At 36.8% G+C, this 20,661-nt stretch overlaps 1 protein-coding gene across 1 annotated transcript in view; it reads right to left on the reverse strand.

The window, feature by feature from the left end:
* LOC112981888 (aldehyde dehydrogenase 1A1) overlaps positions 1-20,661 on the reverse strand; it is a 51,006-nt gene that overhangs the window by 18,269 nt on the left and 12,076 nt on the right. Inside the window, exons 4-8 of the mRNA XM_026097881.2 lie at positions 19,159-19,232; positions 18,755-18,873; positions 8,494-8,598; positions 4,064-4,204; positions 780-909 (exon numbers count right to left, since the gene is read on the reverse strand). Of these exons, the coding sequence (XP_025953666.2) occupies positions 780-909; positions 4,064-4,204; positions 8,494-8,598; positions 18,755-18,844 (466 nt within the window). The 5' untranslated portion in view covers positions 18,845-18,873; positions 19,159-19,232. The remainder of the gene's footprint in view (positions 1-779; positions 910-4,063; positions 4,205-8,493; positions 8,599-18,754; positions 18,874-19,158; positions 19,233-20,661) is intronic.

The raw sequence follows: 20,661 nt of genomic DNA on the forward strand, positions 1-20,661 counted from the left end.
TTTCTTCTATCACCTTTTTTTTGAAAGTGCTTTTTTAAAAGCTACTTTCAATCTTACATACATATCAGACATTTTTTAATATTAGATCTCAGCTTAAATCAAATCCATTAAGTATAAAATTCTCTTTGTTTCAAATAAACATGTGTTCCATTAAGTCTAGTCTAGGGATCTGCGTGATGCAAAAAGTTGGAAATATTTATCACTGCAGTTTTCCTTAATTCCTTCTTTATTACCATTTCTTTTTTTTTTTTCCTCCTGAGAGAAGGCAGTTAGATAAAATGTTTTCATAGAGCTAGTTAATGGGAAGAGGGAAGAGAATGGAATTTCAGCAAAATAAGGGCGTGTTTCCTCATTTCTATCTGTTGAACTCTTCCTAATACACTCTCCAATAACTGAATCAAAGATTATTACTTGTGATAATCTTAGCCTTAATGAGCAAATACCTGGCTTACATTATTATAGCATCATACAAGCTACATTTTCCTATGTAAAAGGAACCTTTCAGAGTTTTTTTGATGCACATACAGGCTAACACCTTTCTAGTCAATAAGGAGTACCTATTAGTGGTGTATCTATCAAAGAAATAAATTTGAATAACTACATTAAATATGTAAAAAGAACACTATGATAAACCTCAATTAACCTATATTTAGATGTAAAAAATATTTTCCTTTTAAGATTTTTTTTGTATGGCACCACTTTTACAAAGAGGTATTTTTTTCTTAAAAACAGATCATATGGATTCAGTCCCGTATTTTGGTTTTCTCAAAATTACTTACCCATTGGAATAGTACGACCATGGTTTTTATCGGCCCAGCCTGCACAGTACCGTAATGTTTTAACACAGGCACCTAAATCCATTAGGTAGGCATTGGAAAAGAGTTTCCCACCATCAATGGTTTCCATTGTCTGCAGACCACAACAGTTAAGAAGTTAATATCAAATATTGATAAGCATTCTTATATCAGTAATTTGTCATACAGCTTTCAGTTGTTCAATTTTTTAGTTTTACTACAATCATCTAGAACATTAATTCTCCTGTGAGGGAGAGTTAACTTTTGAAAAAACCCAAGCGGGCAATTTACAAATAAGAAGTTTTCATAAAGGTTTATTCTCAGCAATCTGTGCAGATAACTTGGTCATGGTACATTTGAAATGATCAGAGGTTGTGAAAACATTAAATTTCTTCCATCTGAATCAGGGAAACTTCTCTGATTTAATCTAAATATCCTACAAGTGTAGATGAAAACATCTACAACTAGGAGTGTGTGGGTTAGCTGATGTAAATAAAATGATTGGTCACCGTCACTCTGTGTGCTTTTTGTACTGATATTCAAGGTAGGTAGTAGTTTCCTGGCAATGACTGTCACACTTATTTAGGCTGCTGTGCTTTTTAATTACCAAGGGACATCTTTCTAGGTGCCTAATGGAGGCATAAGTGGCAAATTACATGAGCAAGAAAACCCAAAGCATGCAATACTAGTCCCCAAATAAGCCTTGAGTCGCTGAATGAGCAAAGGAAAGACCTGAGCCCTCAAGAAACTTTAAGGGAGAGTAAGGTATACAGAAGAGACTCTTTTTATTGGCTAGCTAATAACTGAGTGAACAAACTAGTCAATATGAAACCATCTTTCCATGCCCGGTGAATATATATCCAAAACCTTAACCTGTAGAATAATAATCAGCAAGTACTCATCTATAACTTTTCCATTGACTGATTCTGTTCCTCCCACAGTGCGCTAATGATCCCACAGAGATCCCAGCACTGAGTAAGGTAGAATTCCAGCCAAATCTAATTTTTAATACCCCTAATTGTTGGGAAATTTAATTAAAGACCATATACAATTCTTAAATAATGTCAACATCTTCTTGATACTCCTAGAAGTTTTGCCCCAAGTTTTCCAAACACAGAGACACTAGGGACCTTCATTTTTGTGGACAATCCTGTGAGAATTCTTGGCAGGAAAATCCCAACTTATATTTCCAAGGTCTAGTCAAATCTTGGAAATATTCTTTTCTTTTGAAATTTAGTATTTCATATAGCTAAGGTTTCTTAATGTTTCAGGATGAGTCTATAGTCTGATCTTGCAAAGATATTGTTTCACCTAAATACTCCCTGTATTGTCCACAATTTTAGTTAAGTGAAAGGACTGCAGGAAGAGAACAGATCAAATGGAGAAGCCAGAAATGCTTGATGGTTTTCAACAAGGAACTGATTAAATGAAATATACCCTTTCCACTCAAGGCAATAACTAGCCCTGTATTGTTTACATTCTCTTTGGCTGTGGGAGAAAATTCTTCTCTGGCCCCAAACTTATGAACTCTGAACATCACAACAGACTGAAACTTTAGAAACAAAAATCTCTGTGGCTCTTTCAGTACTCTACTTAGACTTACTCTTCCAGTGGCCTACCTACAAGACTGTTCAGCCTCTGTGGCTTTTGGAGGAGGCATCTTATCATTATCTGAAATAACAAAATACAATAATTCTGATCCTGGCCAGATGCACAAACTTGTGAAAATGTATTTACAATGAACTTGGGGGTCTAGTTTGGCCTCTAGTGGTTACAAGGCTGTTTTTTATTCTCTCTCTAGTGGCTCCGCAACTCCTCAGATAAGCTGTGAGTGCAGAAAACCTCTTTGGCGAACTCAGACTGTTCTGATGAAGTCTGGAAAGCACTTCATTCAAACACACCTTATCTAAAAGGGAAAAGCAGCCAATAATGTATTGAAGGTGTGGGAAATAAAAACAAAGTCAGTAAAACAGAAACAAGGGATAGGCCCCAGAGGGAAGGAGTACTTTGCTCTTATAAAAATGACAAATAAGAATGAAAACTGACTGCTCTGCTTCCTTGAGGAATTTTTAGGCTGTACGACAAAGAAGAAAATGCCACCTTATCCAATAGGATTAATTTAGAGAAAGAACTTAATTGAAGAAAAGTGTAAAGCTGACAGTTGCAAACTTTGAAGTTTTGAGGAAATAACCTCAGTTCCAGTGCAAATATCTGCCTAGACCAGAGCCAGAAAGAAACCAAGGACAACGGAATACTTTTTGCAAATTTTATGTGTTTTGGAGATTAAAGTTTTACTAGTTTATTGTTTGTGCTGTTTGTAGCAAATGGCTAAATACTTTGAGTTGTGATTAAATCAGTCAAAGTGATGATCCTGAATGTTTGATACTCCTTATGCTTTCTTAAATTTTTGACACTGTTCACAGAAAACACAATTCCTCTTCAAGATAGTGCAGACAAGTATCCTGTCTAAAATTTAATTCCAGGAGGTGCTTGAAATAGCGAAGAGATCATCTTAATGATAGCATCAAATTTGGGGCTTAAAATGTGTAGGGCAGAACAGTTTACCAAACAAGTAGTGCATTTCTACTTCAAACATTGTTGCATTTGTGCACAGATGGTAGGTGGTGGTGCTGCTGACAGGAGTAGTAAAATGGGTGTGCCAACAGACCGGAGCTGGCAAAGATAGGAAATCCTCCTCTCTCCGCCCCACTCCAATGTTCTTTCTACTAACAGATAATTAGTGTTGCCTTTGGTTCTGGTTAGTATTTTTCACTCATTGCCAGTTACAAGCTAGAATTAATGAAGGACCAGTGATTAAAAACAACAACAACAAAAAATCGTACTCATGAATTCAAGGTTTCTCCTAGTTCTGACTTGTTTCTTCTGTAAGTATGAGACCTTTGAGCCGAGCTGTGACTTAGGCCTTGAGTCAGGTCTTGATTTAGCCAAGCGTTAAGCACAAGCGTTAAGCACATGTTGGATGTTAGTGTGTCCTTAACAATCAGCAATTAAAACTGCATTGACTGTAGCGGGCTTAAGCATTCTCTTAAAGCTGATCAAACATTTAAGTACTTTGTGGATCCGGGGCCTTAGGGGACCAGAGTGCAAGCGGGTTTAACGAGGTCCATTTGCAATACAGAGCAAAACCAAGTATTGAGATAGCCTGACTTTCCCAGGGGTTGTGCATGTTACCCTTGCTGATACCTCTTTCTTTAAAATTCAGGGCACAGACTTTTTTCTCCTCCTTTTTGTTCACATATTATACTTACTGCAAGAAGTACCCGGTCTCTTTCAACTAAATCAGCCAGTTTATACAAGAGCCTTCCTCGTTCTGAAGCATCCATCGTTCGCCAGGGTGAACCAAGCTCAAAAGCCTTTCTGGCTGCTTGAACAGCCTTGTCTACATCTGCCTGTAGGAAAAACAGGGAAACTTTTATCATCAATAATTGATTCTGTCACCCAGTTTTGTTGGTCATTAAACATGCAAGGTGTTTTGCAGAATAACGAGACACTCATTCCATTAGAAAACTTAGAATTGAATCAAAATTAGTATAGTAACTTTGTAGTAGTAAACTAGATGCATGTTTTTCTTTTCCTTTCAAAGATTTTTGCTACCGTTTCAGCAATGTGAAGCCGTATGAGAAACAGATGGGTTCTCAAAGCTCCTAAAGTAAAAACATATTAAGGAACTCTATTTTTAGGTTTTTGTTTTCAAACCTGTCCACCTTTTAGCATCCATAATTGGGGATGTACCCATAAGTTGTATTGCTCATGCAATTTAAACTCTTTCAGATACAAAGAAATGCCCAAATCTGCAAGTTAAAATTTCAGGCATCCAACATAATCTAAAAATACCTGGTGGTGTGATGAAGACCAATTTAGAAAAATCTGTTCCTGAAAATGCTTTGTAAAATGAATACAAACGTATTATTGGGAGAAACAAATCATTGCATTTGTATTTGAAGATATTAAGGAACATAAGCATTTAAAATACTGTGAGTAATTGACTAGCTGACCAGGTTTAAAATCCTGAGCCTAAGCACTCTGAGCATTGTCTTTGCATGAAACAAGTTAGCTTGTCAGACTATGAATGTTTTCTATAGCTTAATTTATTATTTATTATTTGGCTTTTGGTATAATGAAGAAGCATACAATAAATTATATGAAACTCTTCTGTATGTGAGGGTGTTCCAGGATATAAAAAAACTCAATTAAAAATCTCCTGAGAAATGGCTTTCAGTGCTTGGAAATTTTCTGTATTTCATGAATCTTGTAAAAGTTTTCCTAGAAAAACAAAAAAAGAGGTTCATTCTAGTCTTTTATTATAGATGAAAACAAATTTAAGGAAAAAAGGACAAATATATCTATGGCACATTTCCCTGAGAAATTTGCATGCATTCTTTAAAAGGATTTCTTTTTAACTTTTTTTGTATTGCTGGTTGCTAGAGTTTCCTCTGGGTAAATCACTATCAAGGTGGACTAAGTCTGCAGAGTTGACTAAGTCAACACCAAAGTCAATTGTTTTTAAATGTCAGCCAGCACTAGAACTTTTAACTGATGTTGATAACCAATAATTAGTTCTCCTTAAGGGGAGAAAAAAGCCTCAAATCTTCCCTTGAAAAACCCCCAAATCCCCAAGCCAGCACAGATCTGCAAGGCAGGAGACCCTCCAGAACTTTTTCTACTTGTAAAGTCAGGAGATCTGAGAAAAGGATGGATCCAAAGGATCCATCAGCTGATTCATCATTATACAGTAGTTCTGACCAGTCACTTACATCAGGTAGTTGAAAGCTACCAAGTTAAGAAGGATTGCTTCTCTTCTGAACTCTCATAATCTTATCAAATATCTCATCACTTATCTGTGGACCAGAAAACTACATTCAATGAATAATTAATTTATACTTTCATATCTTTCTTATGTTTAACTATTGCAAACAATCTAAAGCTTTTCAATACAACAGCTTGGGATGTATGCCCTGGCCTGTAACATTTGGCATTTATAAGTACTGGAAAAGAAAGAACAAGCTGAGAACTTCGGTCATACTTCCATGAATGATGTAAATTAAAACTAAATACAGTGTCATGTGTTCTTTCTACTGCAGGTAGAAATAAATAAAAAATCACGAAAAAATATTTAAAACTAATTAAATGCTGTGAATGTAAAGTAAGAAAAAAAAGATTTTCTTCAACTATATGAAATTAAATTTAGGCATATAAATCTACACTGAGAGAATCAAGATTGATAGTGCCTTGCAGAGCTAGTTGTTTTAATAGATTTTTATAGATTTTTTACTCTAGATGCCACTGACCATTTGTTAAGTAAATGTAGTCCTCCTTTATTATTAGCAGCGGCCTTTAGGATTAGTGAATGTAGCTTGAAAAAGCCATCAAACTGAAAGGAAAACAGTTCCCACCCACATATGTGTCTGTGCTTTGTAATCTCCACTTGTTTTTTTAAATACCACTGCAAGGCCGTGTACAGCCCTTTGTCAACTCTATTGTACACACAAATTAAATTCCTAAAATCTCTTGGCTCATTATCTAAAGACTAGGCTCTAGAATATTAGGTTCACAATGACTGTGCAATTTACTAGATTTGTACATTTCACTGGGCAATTCAGTTAATAGCAGTTGTCATTACACATTAGTTTGCAAAATTATTGGAGAGAAAGCAAACCTGTGTGTCGAACAGTATTATCTCTTCATTTAACGAGTTGTTAGGTTGCTTGTAAAGAATGAAAGCTACAAGAGTTCTGAATGCTAAGTGAACAGTTGCAGGTCATGAGTAATTTAATTTGAGGATGATCAAATATCAGGCCAACCTGATTTGCAGTGTAATTTGATTTTCAAAGACTGAACAGAGAAGAGGTAGAAGGGGTAGCATTTTACATCAAAAGCACCTATGATGCTAGTGTGATGCAGTGCAGCATTTAACAGCATGCTCATGAAATTCTTTGGCTGAAGGCAGAAAGAGCCTGAAACAATCTCAGTGAGACTGAGCTCTAGACACAGATAACGAGAACTAAAGAAAGCAAGAATGAGACATTTCAAGACTCATGCTCAGATATTTGTGATTATGCAGACTTTTCTCAGCCATCTTTTGTATAACAAAAAGTTTAAAAAAATGTCTTAACTATGACTTTCTTAATCCTGGCAGCATGCATGATCTCTGTTGACAGATAGCATTTGGGCCAAAGTTTATCAGGAGATCCGTGACAAAATTATAGAATCAAGTAATTGAGATTCAATGGTCACTGAAAGTTGAATTTAGGATTTAATTTCATGGAGAATCTACATACAGAAAATTAAAATATTCTGAAAGAGACTCTGTTTGTTATATTGGCAATAAATTGTGTTGGTAAACTGGTAAGATAGATACAGTGCTTATAGGCTTCATAATAGTTCTTATGGATAAGAAGGGGTTTACCGTTAAACCATTTTGCTGCTAAATATAAAACAGATTCTTTAAACAAATCATTATAAGTATGCATACTTCTTGATCAAAAACGAGCCCAACTGAAAACAAATTGAATGTCAGATGTCATTTGTGAGAAATGTGAGCAAATTTTCTGGCATTTGGACATGAAAATTTGCCCTTGGTGGGAAAGTGTAGAAAACCAAATAAATAATTGCATGAGCCAAAGCAATAATTACAAAACCAGTATTATTTTCAAGCCCAGCTAGCAGTTTTTTATAGCTGTCAAGTAGAAAAAGAACATTCACTTCTCAGACTTACTTTCTCAGAATTTATCCAAAAAGTTTCTTTGGTCATCAGTTTTGAAACTGTTTAAGCTGCAGTGTCTGTTCTTTTTAAACAAGTAACCCCCTACTTGATAACATGCATTTAAACTATATAGTAACACTAAGCAAACTCTTCTCAAATGAAATTTACCTAAAATGATGAAAATATATAGCTGCTTATTTGAGTGCTTAGGTTTTCATTATGGCTTTGATTAAGCTGCATTTATCTGTAATTTTTCACCGAGAAATCTCATATATGCCAGAATGAATGTTTGTTTATAGCCGTTAACAATATTTTTAGACCTCTTCTTAAATTCATCAATTCCACATGCAAATCAGCTTTGGCGGAATTAGTATCTATTTGATAGGTAACCTACATCTTCAGAGTCTGTTTTAGTACTGTGTTCCAATATGCTTTTTGGAAAACCACCTTGTTGGTGGGAGCAGTACTGAGAAGACAGAAATTCACAGCTGTAAATGTGGATAGTGATGACCCTATTAACATTTTCTCAGAGTTTGCCTATCATGCGAAAATACTAGTATTTGTCCACTTTATTATGTTGTTGGTAATGAAAAGCCTTATGTAGTATGTGGTATGAGCGGATTATATCACTGTGTAAGGATGACAGGTGAAAAAATAGCTAAAAGGACAGTTAAATGACTAGATGCTACTGATCAAAAGTAATAGATAAAAATTAGCAAAAAAAATTTCCTCATAATTTTCTTCAGATGAGTAAGGTCGTAAGTGTAAATCAGTTTTCCAGGGTCATTTTACACACAACAGTAAGTCTTAGTGAAAAAGCTAAGAATTATGTTTGCAGAATTTATATAGGAAGAAGTAGATGTATCTCCACCTGAGGTACTATTTTACATGAACAAAGAAAAATGTTGCCTTCCTGCTTTTAAGTTACAGAATAATATTCAAAGGCAAGGTTAAAAACATGAAAGAAAACTCCACCTTGTCACCTTCTTCAATCTCACAGATTTTCTCTTCGGTTGCAGGGTTAAGGACCGCAAATTTTTTACCACTGATTGAGTTGTGCCACTCATTGTTTATAAATATCTGCAAAGGAAAAAAGAATAATGCAACATTATTAGTAGCATCTTGTCTATTATCTATTTTAATGTTTAAATCTATTGTTCATAACCGAAAGCTGTCTGGTCAGCACCTGAATGCAAAATGGAATAGCTATTTCTACATCATTCTGAAGAAATGAGTGCTCATATAGGCCATTAACCAAGAATAGCTTTTTAAAATTAACTTCCTATGGAGACAAGCCATTTTCTCTCTCCATAAGATATTTTCACTTTTTCTCATATTATGAAAAGATATTGGTTCCTAGGGGTCCTTCCTCTGCTAAACCAAGGTCTGTGAAGAACAGGGCAGACACAGTCCTAAGTGACCTACCTAAAATTATCCATCTTTACTATGCTCTCAGGTTCAGTAACAGTGGAGGGCCTTTCTGCTCCTACAGAAATAAACATGTCCCTACAGAAATAAACCCAATAGTTGGGTTTAATACATGTAGTTCATGCAGTATCTTGGAGAATGCCATTTTATTCAGCTTTCCTTCAATTCTTCATTCTCTCCTGCCAAAAAAAAGGGGGGGGGGGGGGAATCCCAACGGTAAATGGTAGCATGTTTCTCTGAAACGAAGTCAAGACTGAAAAAATCACAGCCCAGTGAATGAAACAAAGAGAAACCTTTAAACAAAGTACAAGGTCAATCAAAGTTGTTTGTATACTCATCTATTTCCATGTTACAGGAGAAAAATATTCAGAGATTAGAAGCCTGTTTTATTTTACACCAAAATCATTTGGGTTTGTGGATTGGATGGGATCATAATCAACTTTTAAAAGCAGAAACTTAATTCTATTAACCTTTTACAGGAGAAACAGGATCTGCTCCATTAAGCAAAGGGAGGAATCACAAATCAAGAGGAAATTATTGATGTGTTTGCCAAAAATGTACTGTTAGCATTCATGCAGAAATCCTACACTGTCCTTGCAATTGGTAGCGGGCACATTTAAGAGAGACACATGCTTAAAAAAAAAGCTTAGCAGTGCATGCTGTGAAAAAAGTTCTCTCTCGTATACCATGGTCACATTGCAAAAAGTTGAACTGATCCATTGATTAAAAACCAGACATCTTTTTATTTAATGGCTGTCTTTTCAGCCTGCCCTAGTCTCATATGGAAGAGAGTTCTTGCCTTCCATGCCATGGTCTTGCCTTCCAGACCATAACGAGCGCACATTAAATATTCATACTGGCCAAGCTAAAAAAGTCCAAGAGCTGATGAAAAGGGGACTCTCAAGGGTGGCTCCTGAGCAGAAGATGATAGTGGTGCCCAGCTACACATGTAATCCAATAGACCTACAAACATCCTAGCTGAAAATGTATGAGAAACAGTGGGATCTCTGATCATAGCTTAAGATGCTATTTCCTACTCCTCTTTTTTGGAAGAATCTGAACATTTTCTTATCACAGAGGTTATACAACAGATGCCAGATGTGGAGTTATAATCATATGACCATAATCCTTGACTCTGCATGTGGGGATACTCACATAAACATACAACAAATGTTGCTGCTGTTGCTGCTATATGTGCCCCCACTGCTGGGCAGGACTACAGCTGATGGTCACATTTATGGACAGCTCTTGTCTCTCCCCTCCCTACCTCAGCTTTTCTCTCCAACACATCAGGAATTCAAACCTCTCCCTCTTTGGTCTTCAGTGTGTGCTGCAATTCCTGCCTTTGAAAGATGAAGCTTCAACTTTCGACGAGATGGTCTTTGGGTGACAGTTTTAGCTGTCATTACTGCATAACCAGTATGAGTATTTTCTTCTTAAGCCAGTCACAATCATTTGTTGCTATTCAATGCTTATTTAGTAATTTCCATCAGTGCTCTGATTATCTCCAGTTTAATTGACACAGACTGCAAATCTTTTGTCTGCCTGGTATCAGTGCTGCTTTCCCATCTCCCATCCAGCGGATGGGGATAGAGTGCAAATATACCCCAGTTATTCTGACTGTCACTAGTGGCTGGAATATTTTTATTGGAAGTGCAAGAGGCATCACAGCAAATTAATAATACTTGTGTCCAGCTTGACAGTCTTTCATACTTCATTCCAGTTCTGAGGATTTCTGTTACGTCTCTGCACTGATTTTCCTTAGGAGGCACCACTGCTTTTGAATTTCCTTTCTCGTTCCTGGCCCGTTTTTGTAAGCTGTTGCCATCAAGTTGAACATCCATATTCCAGGAACACCAGGCAACCACACTTTGCTTATTTAAGTGTTTTCTCATGACTTTTACATGACAGGGATGGGAGCAAGTCTAATAACATTAAACACAAGAAAATAAGCTAAAACTATGCTTTCCTCAGTCTTGCTAGAATATTCTGTCTTTTTGTTTAGTATTGTGCTATTTCAAGCTGTTAATAAAGGGCCAAACATGTAGTCAGCAATTAAGCATATAGAAGCAACGATTGCACAGTGGCTGGCCCACATCAAAGTTAATCATAACAGCTTACCCAGCAGCAATGAAACTGATATCCAAAGCTCATTTAATAACTGCTAGAACTGTGTCATTATTCAAAGTCTAAGCTTTTATGCAGGCTGAAAGCACAGTGTGTACCAAAATTACTTTGCATGGCTGGAACAAACACCATCACATCTTGACTGAAACACTGCTGGCATACATATAATAAGAACAAAATAAGACAAGCTGGGAATTGCAGTTTCCCATATTGAACTTTTATGATCCATAACCTTTCATGGTATAATCGTACCAGAAATTCAAATCTAGACTCTTTTATATGGGGATAAGTAATTGGCAAATGGGCCATTACAGTAGAAGAAATAGTTAAATATTTGAATTCCTTATAAAGTCTAAATGAAATCAATGTCAAACAAGAATACCTTCTCCAAAGACAGCACAAAATCCTTTCTGGTTTGCTTTTGCTTTTATTTTGTTATCTGTTTAGTATGGTTCTTTCTTGCTCCTCCAAGCTCTGGCATTCTTATTTCAGTTTTGCTATACATCCCTTAAAACTACACTAAAAGTGTGTTTCAGGAGTAAGAAGTTCTGCATCCATGTAGGTTTTTGATTACTAATAAATCCTGTCTAGATAATATGACAGTTGATGTAATGTGTAGAAATTAACCTGCTTCCCCGTTAGAAAAAGAAAAAGGAAACCACAGAACATTAAACCACAGAAATTATTACTGAAAAATCTTTTTTTTTTGATTCTGTAGGGGAAAATAGGACACCTTCCACACCACTGTAAAGATGGTGTCTTCTAAAACACTTACTTTATACCTTTATAAAAAGACTATAATGCTGTTGAAGTTTCTCATTCATCATATCGAAGATGACACAAAATGAAGGGATTCAGCAATTGCTAGACAGTAGAGAAGGAATAGATCTATTGAAAATATTCCCTATCTTAACTGCAATTACTGAGATATTATGTAATACAAGAAAGTTGTGAAAATTTAGAATACAATAGCAGGGTGAAGGCCAAGGTCTTCTGGGTGAAATTAATTCCAAGTGGAATCTGGGGCTGATTAGTAGGTGTGCTAGATCTGTGCTACCCTAAAGACTGCCATCTTTGAACCACTACTGGTGAAATTATGAAAGAGTTAATTTTCTCTTTCTAATTCTGTAAGTTGTCTTGAAAGAGGAGTGAAAACTTCAAAGGAAAGACCTAAAACTTTGCACAGATGATGAAAAGAGGAGGCTGTGTTTGGTGCTGTGTAGGTTGCTCTTTAAAGTGGACACTATTATGTGTACGGTCCTATATTACCAGTAGCGATTGCTTCTGTTGCATCCTCCCTACGCTCTCCAGGTTGAGGTCAGTGTTGAAATGGGATCACCTCTCTGAGCAACCCCAAACCCTGTGTTTGAGCCCATCTCCCTCCTTGTTGGTGGCTGGCATCCTCCTTTCCTGTGGGCTCCCAATGCCGTTGCACTGCCTGCCCCTGCACAGGGAAGGCATGAGCACAACTCACTCTCCTGGGGACGGCGGCGGGCTGTGACTGTGCCATCGTTGCTACGAGGGTATTTTATTCTCACATCACGCCTATCTTTGGGATCATGGTTTGAAACTACCGTCTTGCCCCACTGATTAATAACCACGCCATCAAAGGAAGACCAACTAGCAGAAAAGGTACCATTCCCATTTCCTCTCCATCAAGATAAAACGCTACGGCTGCTCATAACAGCAGGATTTTCTACATTTACATAGCCAGGAAATACTTTGGGGCAGGCAAATCAAAGCAAATAATGCTTGATTCAGAGGAGGGCAGAAGCAAGGCACCATAACTGCAGGATAAATGCATTTTGTCACATGGAACTGCAATTTAAACACAACTGCTATAACCCTATATGTTTTGAAAACAGAAAACCTTTCAGGGAATAGATTTTTTTGCATAATATTGAAATTACTTACACTGACTCTCTGGGCAGTTATTAATAATTGGTGAATAATTTGGTAGTAAACTGTCAAGGCCAATAAAAATATTTCTCTCTAAATGGATATGGTAACAATTTGCTATTATTATATTCCTATATGTTTGAGTTTGTTTATATGTGGGCACAATATACACAGTGTCATTGCAAAGGAAAAAGTTGCCTTTAGCTATCAGGGTTGACCAGCAAACTCCTAACTTATCAAAAGCTGTAAGGAACATAAGGGAAATATAAGTCCCTGGAAATTTCAGGAATATCCACATAAAATTCTGATTGTTATGAAAGTGTAAAGACAGCAGTTAAATAGTTAATATGAAAAAAGCCATCTTTAGTAAGTAGTTACATTGCCAAGAAAAGAGACAAAGTAAAAGGTAAATATTAACATAACACTGCTATGATGTTACAGTATGCCAAATTCATATCTGTCTGTGAAAGGAATAATAGCAAAACATACCATTTTTGGAAATTCTGAAAGTATTTGTTTAAATACCACATTTATTGCACCAACCAATATCAGCCATGATATTACTTTAGAGTATCTTTCTTATTAATGTTTCTAATACCATTCCCTTTTAAAAAACTAACTTTATTACATTAAATATGTACACAAAATTGTATCATGACTGTACAAGTCAAGCTATCCAGATGTCTTCTCTAAGTTAGATGGCAGTCTTCCTTAAGCAGGTAGGAAAGACAGAAAAGAGAAGGAAAAAGTCAAAACTTCCCACATAAGCAGTATTACATATACTGCAGGTAGCTGCACTCCCGGTCATGTGAGAAGCCCTGCTCATTTAGCACTGCGGAGCATATGCTGCAAACAAACAGGATGTGTATTTCTAAATCCAGAGAGCACTGATGTCCTAGCCAAAAGCAGTCTCTGGCTACTCCCCTGTCTTACTGAAAAAAGCATTTGGGATCATCTTGCAATAGGTTACATGTTTCTGCTGTCAGGCAGAATTTCTTTGGCAGCCAAAATCCATTTTTTGTTTGTTTGTTTTTCGGACATAAGTGCAAAAGACCCCCTTCTCTCTTGCACATGCTGTCCAGTCTATAATGACTGAATCCTGCCGATGGAGCTTAGGGCCACAACTTCTGTTGCAAGGACTGACTTAGAAATACTGTTGCATGCATTTTGTAACTGCTATTTCACTGGCATTTTTAGGAAACAACAAATTTAAGAATGTTAACTTTTACCCTTGCACTAGAGATGGAAATCAGCTTTTGATGTAGATGATGCTGGACACTACTAAAGCTTTGTATTTAAAATTAAGCCCAGGTAACAGGCTATTGCAGTCAAAATGCCCTTGACTGGTTTTATTTGCCGGTGTAGGAGTAAAATAAAATCTTGGTTCTCTGAACTGATTGATTTCAATTCAGATAATGAGATATAGAGCTTCTGCCATTTGGGGCTTAAGTTATCTGCAAGACTGAAGTATTTCTGTCTTTGTTTAGACAGTTGATTTGGTCGTTCAAGTGATGTGAGCAGAGAATTGGGAGAAAAGACCTGCTCTTTGCCTTTCTTTGTCATCCCAGTGGGGTTTTTTTTCCTCCCTCAGCCCTTGTGTATGTTGCAAAGACAATGGAATCATTTTGCACATTTTGCAAAGTATTTGTAAGCTAGAAAGTGCCATATTTGTGTCTTTGTTGCGTAAGGAAAGTGTTTGAGTCAGGACAGCTTTGTCTCAGGTGGAGCATGGTGTAGCTCTGCTGGGTAGGATTTCAGGGCTCTGCCCTAGGTGCCAGCCGTAGTAAAGCATAGCTCATGAGAGTATCTCCCAGAGATTAAAGCTCCCCTTTTGTGGGCTTTCTATTGTGCAAAGTCTGTACAGGATTTTCAGGCCTCAGTGCTTCTGTAGAAGTAAATTAAAAGTTTTATTCTGTTGTGCAGCTTGGAGAAAAAATTGCATTTCTGATGCTGCAAAGATCCTATACATGCTCCCATATTCAGGATCTGTCTATAAATTTATTCTTCATTAGGGAAGAATTTTTATTGTAATGTTACTATTATAATATATAAACCATACACCAGAGATCCACTTAAGAAAAGTAAAAAAATAAAACAAAAAATGCAGACAATTCAAACTGACCTAAAGGTGGCTTTATAAATGTACAAGGATATGTCTAATCTATCTTCTCTCTAGCTACTAGTAACTTTTCCAAATACTTGCAGAAAATGCATAACCTCTTCCTCCTATGAATCTGCCAGCTGGTAACCTATAACTCTGGCTTGATAAAGCTTTCCTTTGCAATGCTCTTCAAATGTGTCCAGTTGCCTGTTATATGTAGAGCTAAACCTGATCACCCTGTTCCAACAGCTGTTCCACTGACTCTGCTCACAAGCTTTCTAGCACGGATGGTCAACCAGTAAGCTACCCTGCCAGTTTTTTTAAAGGCTAGGAATAGGAAGGGTGCACCAGGGCTTCAGCTGGGCTGTTGAATTCAGCATTGCTCAGGTGAGATGAAGCACAAAGCTGAAAAAAGTTGGTGCCTATTCACACCTGCTCTTATAGCCTGCAAGAAGTGTTCAGTTATTCTTGGGTTTGATGCTGCCAGTAAATCTTAGAGCTATATCCAAACCTGAAAGAGCTGTAGCCTGTGAGTAGACTTATTTCAAGTGCTGTAACCTCTGATTTACTTCTCCCAAAATGTTTCATTAAGTCTCAGTGTATTCTTTAAGGACTACCATTAAAATCAGTGCAATTACTTTAATAACTTCTCAAGGTAAGAAATCACAAGCTTAAATAAATATTTCCTATATATTAATATGGAATACCTACTGTGAAGTCTCTCTTTTTTTTTTCAAGTTTTTCCTTACAAGAAGTTGATGTTTGATTAATATTTCAGGTGACAATTTTTTGTTTCCCTAAGAACTGTATTTTATTATTGATGCAGTAATTACATTTTAATTCTGCAGTGAACTAGCAGTCAGAGAGGCTATCCTTTCTATTTATTATTTATTTAAAATTTTAGTGCATCAGTTAGTGGCTTGGTATTCACACAGCCAGCTGAGTTTAAAAAAAAAAAAAAGTTGGTTCCTATAGTAGCTTTATGGTTGATTACCTTTACTGCAGAGATTGTAATTAATTTTTTCCCTTTCTCCCCTTCTCTCATTTTTGTTTGTGATTACAACATACATGATACTTGGCTGCAACTTTTCTTCCCTCAAGGTGGCTTACCATGCTCTCTGGTATCCTATAAGGAGCTTAGTAAGAAAATACTTGGCTGTTTTTCTCCTCCAAATGCAGTTTAACAACCTAATATTTAACTGATCTGGGTTTCCCTAATTAAAGGAGCATGACAGAGATTACTATATTATATATATTATTATATATTGAAAGAATCATGACAGAAATAATTTGTCAAACAATCATTGTCTAATTCCTCAGAGTTGACTAAGTAAAATATTTACTGGTACATTTGTAGCCAGCCACCAACACTGAAACACTCTTTGAGTTCATTGGCATATCTTTAAAGGAGATTCAGATAGGAAACCAATTCAAGACCGCACTATGGTTCAATATCCAAATTGATTTAACTTTCTAAAATTCATACAATTTAATTCTTGAAATTCTAGTTCTCTGAAGTGTGCTTAGTCTTATGCTCTATGTGAAAGGCATGCTCTTAAACGTAGTTATATCAACCTACACGCCCCCAGATGAAAAACTTTACCAAAATATATAAGGCGAAGCTGATTCCTCTCATAGACAGCAAAATAGGGAGAGACTTCAACTAAGGGGACTTAACTAAGCGCTCGGAACATCTGCTGTACACTTTGCCTCAGATCCTCGTGTGATGGCAGTTGACATCATATCATTACATACAAGGAGAAGAGTGAATTCCAGGAGGTGGGGGGTCTGCTGATGCTCAGGGTGCTTCAGGTAGCAGGGTTAGTGCATCAGCACTAACACACACTTCTCTCGTCTTGATCTCACAATGGTCCAGCATAACTCGCCACGGCAAACCCACACACCGTGCACCAGCTCTGAGGGGGCACGAGAGGAACAGAGCAGGTAAGAAGACTACTGGAAAGTCAGTCCAGCCATACGAAGGCCATATTAAACTGCTGGAGCATTGCTGCATATGTTGCTGATGGAATGAAATTTCTATTATCCCTTCTCCCTGTCCCCCTGTTCACTTTTGTGGCTTTCAGACATTAAGAAGGAGGAAGAAAGAACTGCAAAAGGAAAGCATTTGCAAGGGTATGTTTGATCTGATCAGTTGCAGGTATATAGTTCTGCAAATGCTTTGCAATTTTGCAGAGGAATGCATTATATGCAGTTTTTAAGGAACTGCTATCTATTGTCAAGGCAAAAAAAAAAAAAAAAAGTATTTGCTAGATTACACTCTCCTTAATGCAAAATATAGAAACTTCCACCACGCTGCCTATCTTGTGGTTGCCTTTGGTATCTCTGATATTAATGAAGTAGGCTTTTGTCAACTAAATATTTTGGAAGAACAGAAATGTTTATTGGAATTTGTTTGTCATGTTCAGTGACAGCAGATTTCTGTGTTGGCAGCTAGCTCTTAGCTGTTTCCTGTTGGAAAATTTAGAAATTGAACAAAGATCACTGTAATTTCTGGAACACCATTGTCCACTAGGAACTAAAGTATCTTCTCAGAATTGAGTGCCCCCCTCCCTTTTTTCTGAGACAGGAAGAGCACTAGTGAACTATCACGTGGCAGAACTACACCGCTTTCCTAGCCTGTTTAATATTTACAAACTAAGGTCCTGCATGCTTTATTCAGGAAAAGTATGAATTGAAATCTGGGTAGGTTTTCACATTAAAAGTAATAAATGATGGAATAGAACAGAATTCAAAGTCTAGGTAGTTGTTGAACACCCAAGCACCTTGTTTTTGGAAAAGAAAATAAGCAGTGGTTCTAGAAAAGTAAAAATTATTTCCTTTGCATGGGTAATGATAAAAAAAAAAAGAACAGTAATCAAGAAGTCTCCAAAGAGAAAATGTCCTTTCTGATCAATGCTCTACCCAAAAGTTTCAGAAGGCAGAGTTTCAACATTTTTGCCAAGAGTTTGTTCAAAGTTCTTGCAGATATCTGCATACTAGGGTATCAAACAGGCAAGGAGCCTTTTAAAGCTACAAACGCAAGTCTTTTTTATCTGTGTATTTCTAACTGCGTATGGAAAGAATAATAATAATAATAATATTGAGTAATTAGCAATGGTAGCCTTTATCTTTTTTATTGATAGTTACTTGCTTACGCTGAAAACCAGCTTATTATCTCTAAGAAAAATATGTGAGCGGTGTGAACTTTAGTGTCATTTTCACACATCCATTTCCACATGAGCATATTTGGCATAATTGTTTAAATCTGCTTATAATACATTGCTATAACCATAATATTTCAATTTGGTCTTGCTGTTCTGAAAAATAATATAAACTTTTCCTTCTTTGCTCCATTTATACTTTCTAGGAAACTTATCACTGCAGAAACTTTGGGGGGGGGGGGGGCTAGGGGGAATAGACCCCCTTACCAAGAAAACATGAAACATTTCTATCACATTTACACATTTCCTGACACGCTTACACACTTCCTGACATTCTTAGGCAAAAGGATCACAGAACATTAATTACTAACAAGTACAATATCAGAAAAAATCTGAATAAACATTTTAAACACACCCCTGACTCAATTTTACTTCCATGGCTCAAATAAAATTAAATTAGCACATCTTACACTCTGAACTGCCTGCATAAGAAAAGTTAACAAATGCAAATGCTACTAACCTTGGTGTACTTAATCTTCAAATCTTTGAGTGGTTCTGGCAATGCTGGGTTAACCGGAGCGGGATTGCTGTCCGAGCCTTGTTTCTTCATATTTTCGGTTGAGAAGTTTGGGGACGCTCCTGAAACGCAGGTGAAATGAGGTATCAGGGAAGTGCAGGGATTTTTGTCCTGACTGAGCCTTTAGCTTTATTTGTGCTTTTTTATCTGTACCAGCTATAGTATATTTGCATACAGGAATGTGATTGGATGAAAGAATTCATTGCAAAGAGAAAATGACACTACTTATTTTTAAGACCAAGAGCAACAGTGTTTTCGCCAAGCCGAGACCTCGACAAAGCAAATTCTGCTGTACCAATCTGCCTACCCAGACACAACACATTTCTTGCTGGGAAACATAGTCTTACCAGTAAAATTGCTTGCTTTCAGTAGGCGGGTCTGCAGATTTTAAGTGGAGTTCTTCACTTTCTTGAAGGTGGTTCTGGAGGTAAAGACAGACTTTTTATCTCTGGGTACAAACTAAGCCCTCGCTGTAGAGCTAGCAAAAATAATTCCCAAACCTGCAGAGCGTTCACTAAAAAAACAGCCACTCTAGGTTGTGCTGTAGTATGTTCAGAGTAAATTATAATTCCTTTAATTAATATCTGCTTATAATTCCTTTAATTAATATCTGCTGTGTAGATCACAGAGATAAGGGATGACTATGCTAATACAAAGGTCCTCCTGTGCTTTTCAAATAATGTGAAGGTGGGACAAAATTGATTGATCCAGAAAAGCCTTTGTGAGTAAAACCAAGCAAAGGCTTATTATTTTTCTTCCAGACAGCACCGCTGATTGTAAGGACAGAATTTTTATTGTAGTTCCCCTTGAAAAATCTGGGTTTGTGCCCTTCAAATGAATTATTTAGTAGACAGAACCTTTCTACCAAAGGTGGAATTCACTGGTGCACGTATGGCTGGTTCTGACTATTCACTGAGAAGCATACCTTTGGTACAGGCAGGTATCTTTATAAAGCATAGGAAACTCCTTTCTTCATGTTCTACTTTTTCTGAAGAATGATATCACAGAACACACTGGGATATTTTTTCCTGAATTAACACTTATTTTTATATGCTGAGATTTTATATATGCACAAAGGATTTGAGCCATTGAAATAAAGAGAAATGGTCTTATTGCTTTCATTGAGACTACACAGATGCTTGAAGAACTCACTGAGATCAGCTAATTCTTGTATCAGGACTCATCTAAACCATCTGGCAATGGAGGCTTTGTTGCTTTTAACTAATGGATGATAAAAGACGTATCATGAGATTAATCTTACGATGCATTAGCTATATGTAACATAGTTTCTGAATTAAAGAGTATGCTATAATTCTCATCGATGATTTTTGTGTTTGGACAGATGATTGTAGGAAGAGTTTCTGGCCCTGAGAAAACTCAGAGTAATTTTTGGAAAAGAGATGGTTCTATTCTCAGAATAACCTTCTCTCAGTGAGATTTAAAGGGCTTTGGGGACCTGAACAGGTTTCAGCCATCCACTCTTTCATGCAGACAAAGGGCTCCAGTTCTCATCTCTGTAATGCCATGATTTCTAAGGCTGCCAACTCAGTAACTTCCTTCTGGATGCGTCCTTCATCTTCATCAACTGCCCGGCTCAAGACATCCTAAAGTAGAACGATATATTCAAAAGTGCTGTACTGATCTCTTGCTGATCTTAACATTTTGGGTTACAGTGTCTGCCTGCCTTAAATAATGTCCTTGAGCCTCAAGAAAAAGCAGTGTCTAAATAGGATTTGTTCATTAAAGATGTGTAAGCATTTTCCTTGTATGATCACACTTTCATCTGCAAAATAGCTTTTCAGTGCTATTTTTATTCAGCACTTTTGGGGCCTTTTTGTTATTTCCATGCA

This window comes from Dromaius novaehollandiae, chromosome Z (assembly GCF_036370855.1).
Source record: "Dromaius novaehollandiae isolate bDroNov1 chromosome Z, bDroNov1.hap1, whole genome shotgun sequence".
In the NCBI taxonomy this organism is placed as follows: domain Eukaryota; kingdom Metazoa; phylum Chordata; class Aves; order Casuariiformes; family Dromaiidae; genus Dromaius; species Dromaius novaehollandiae.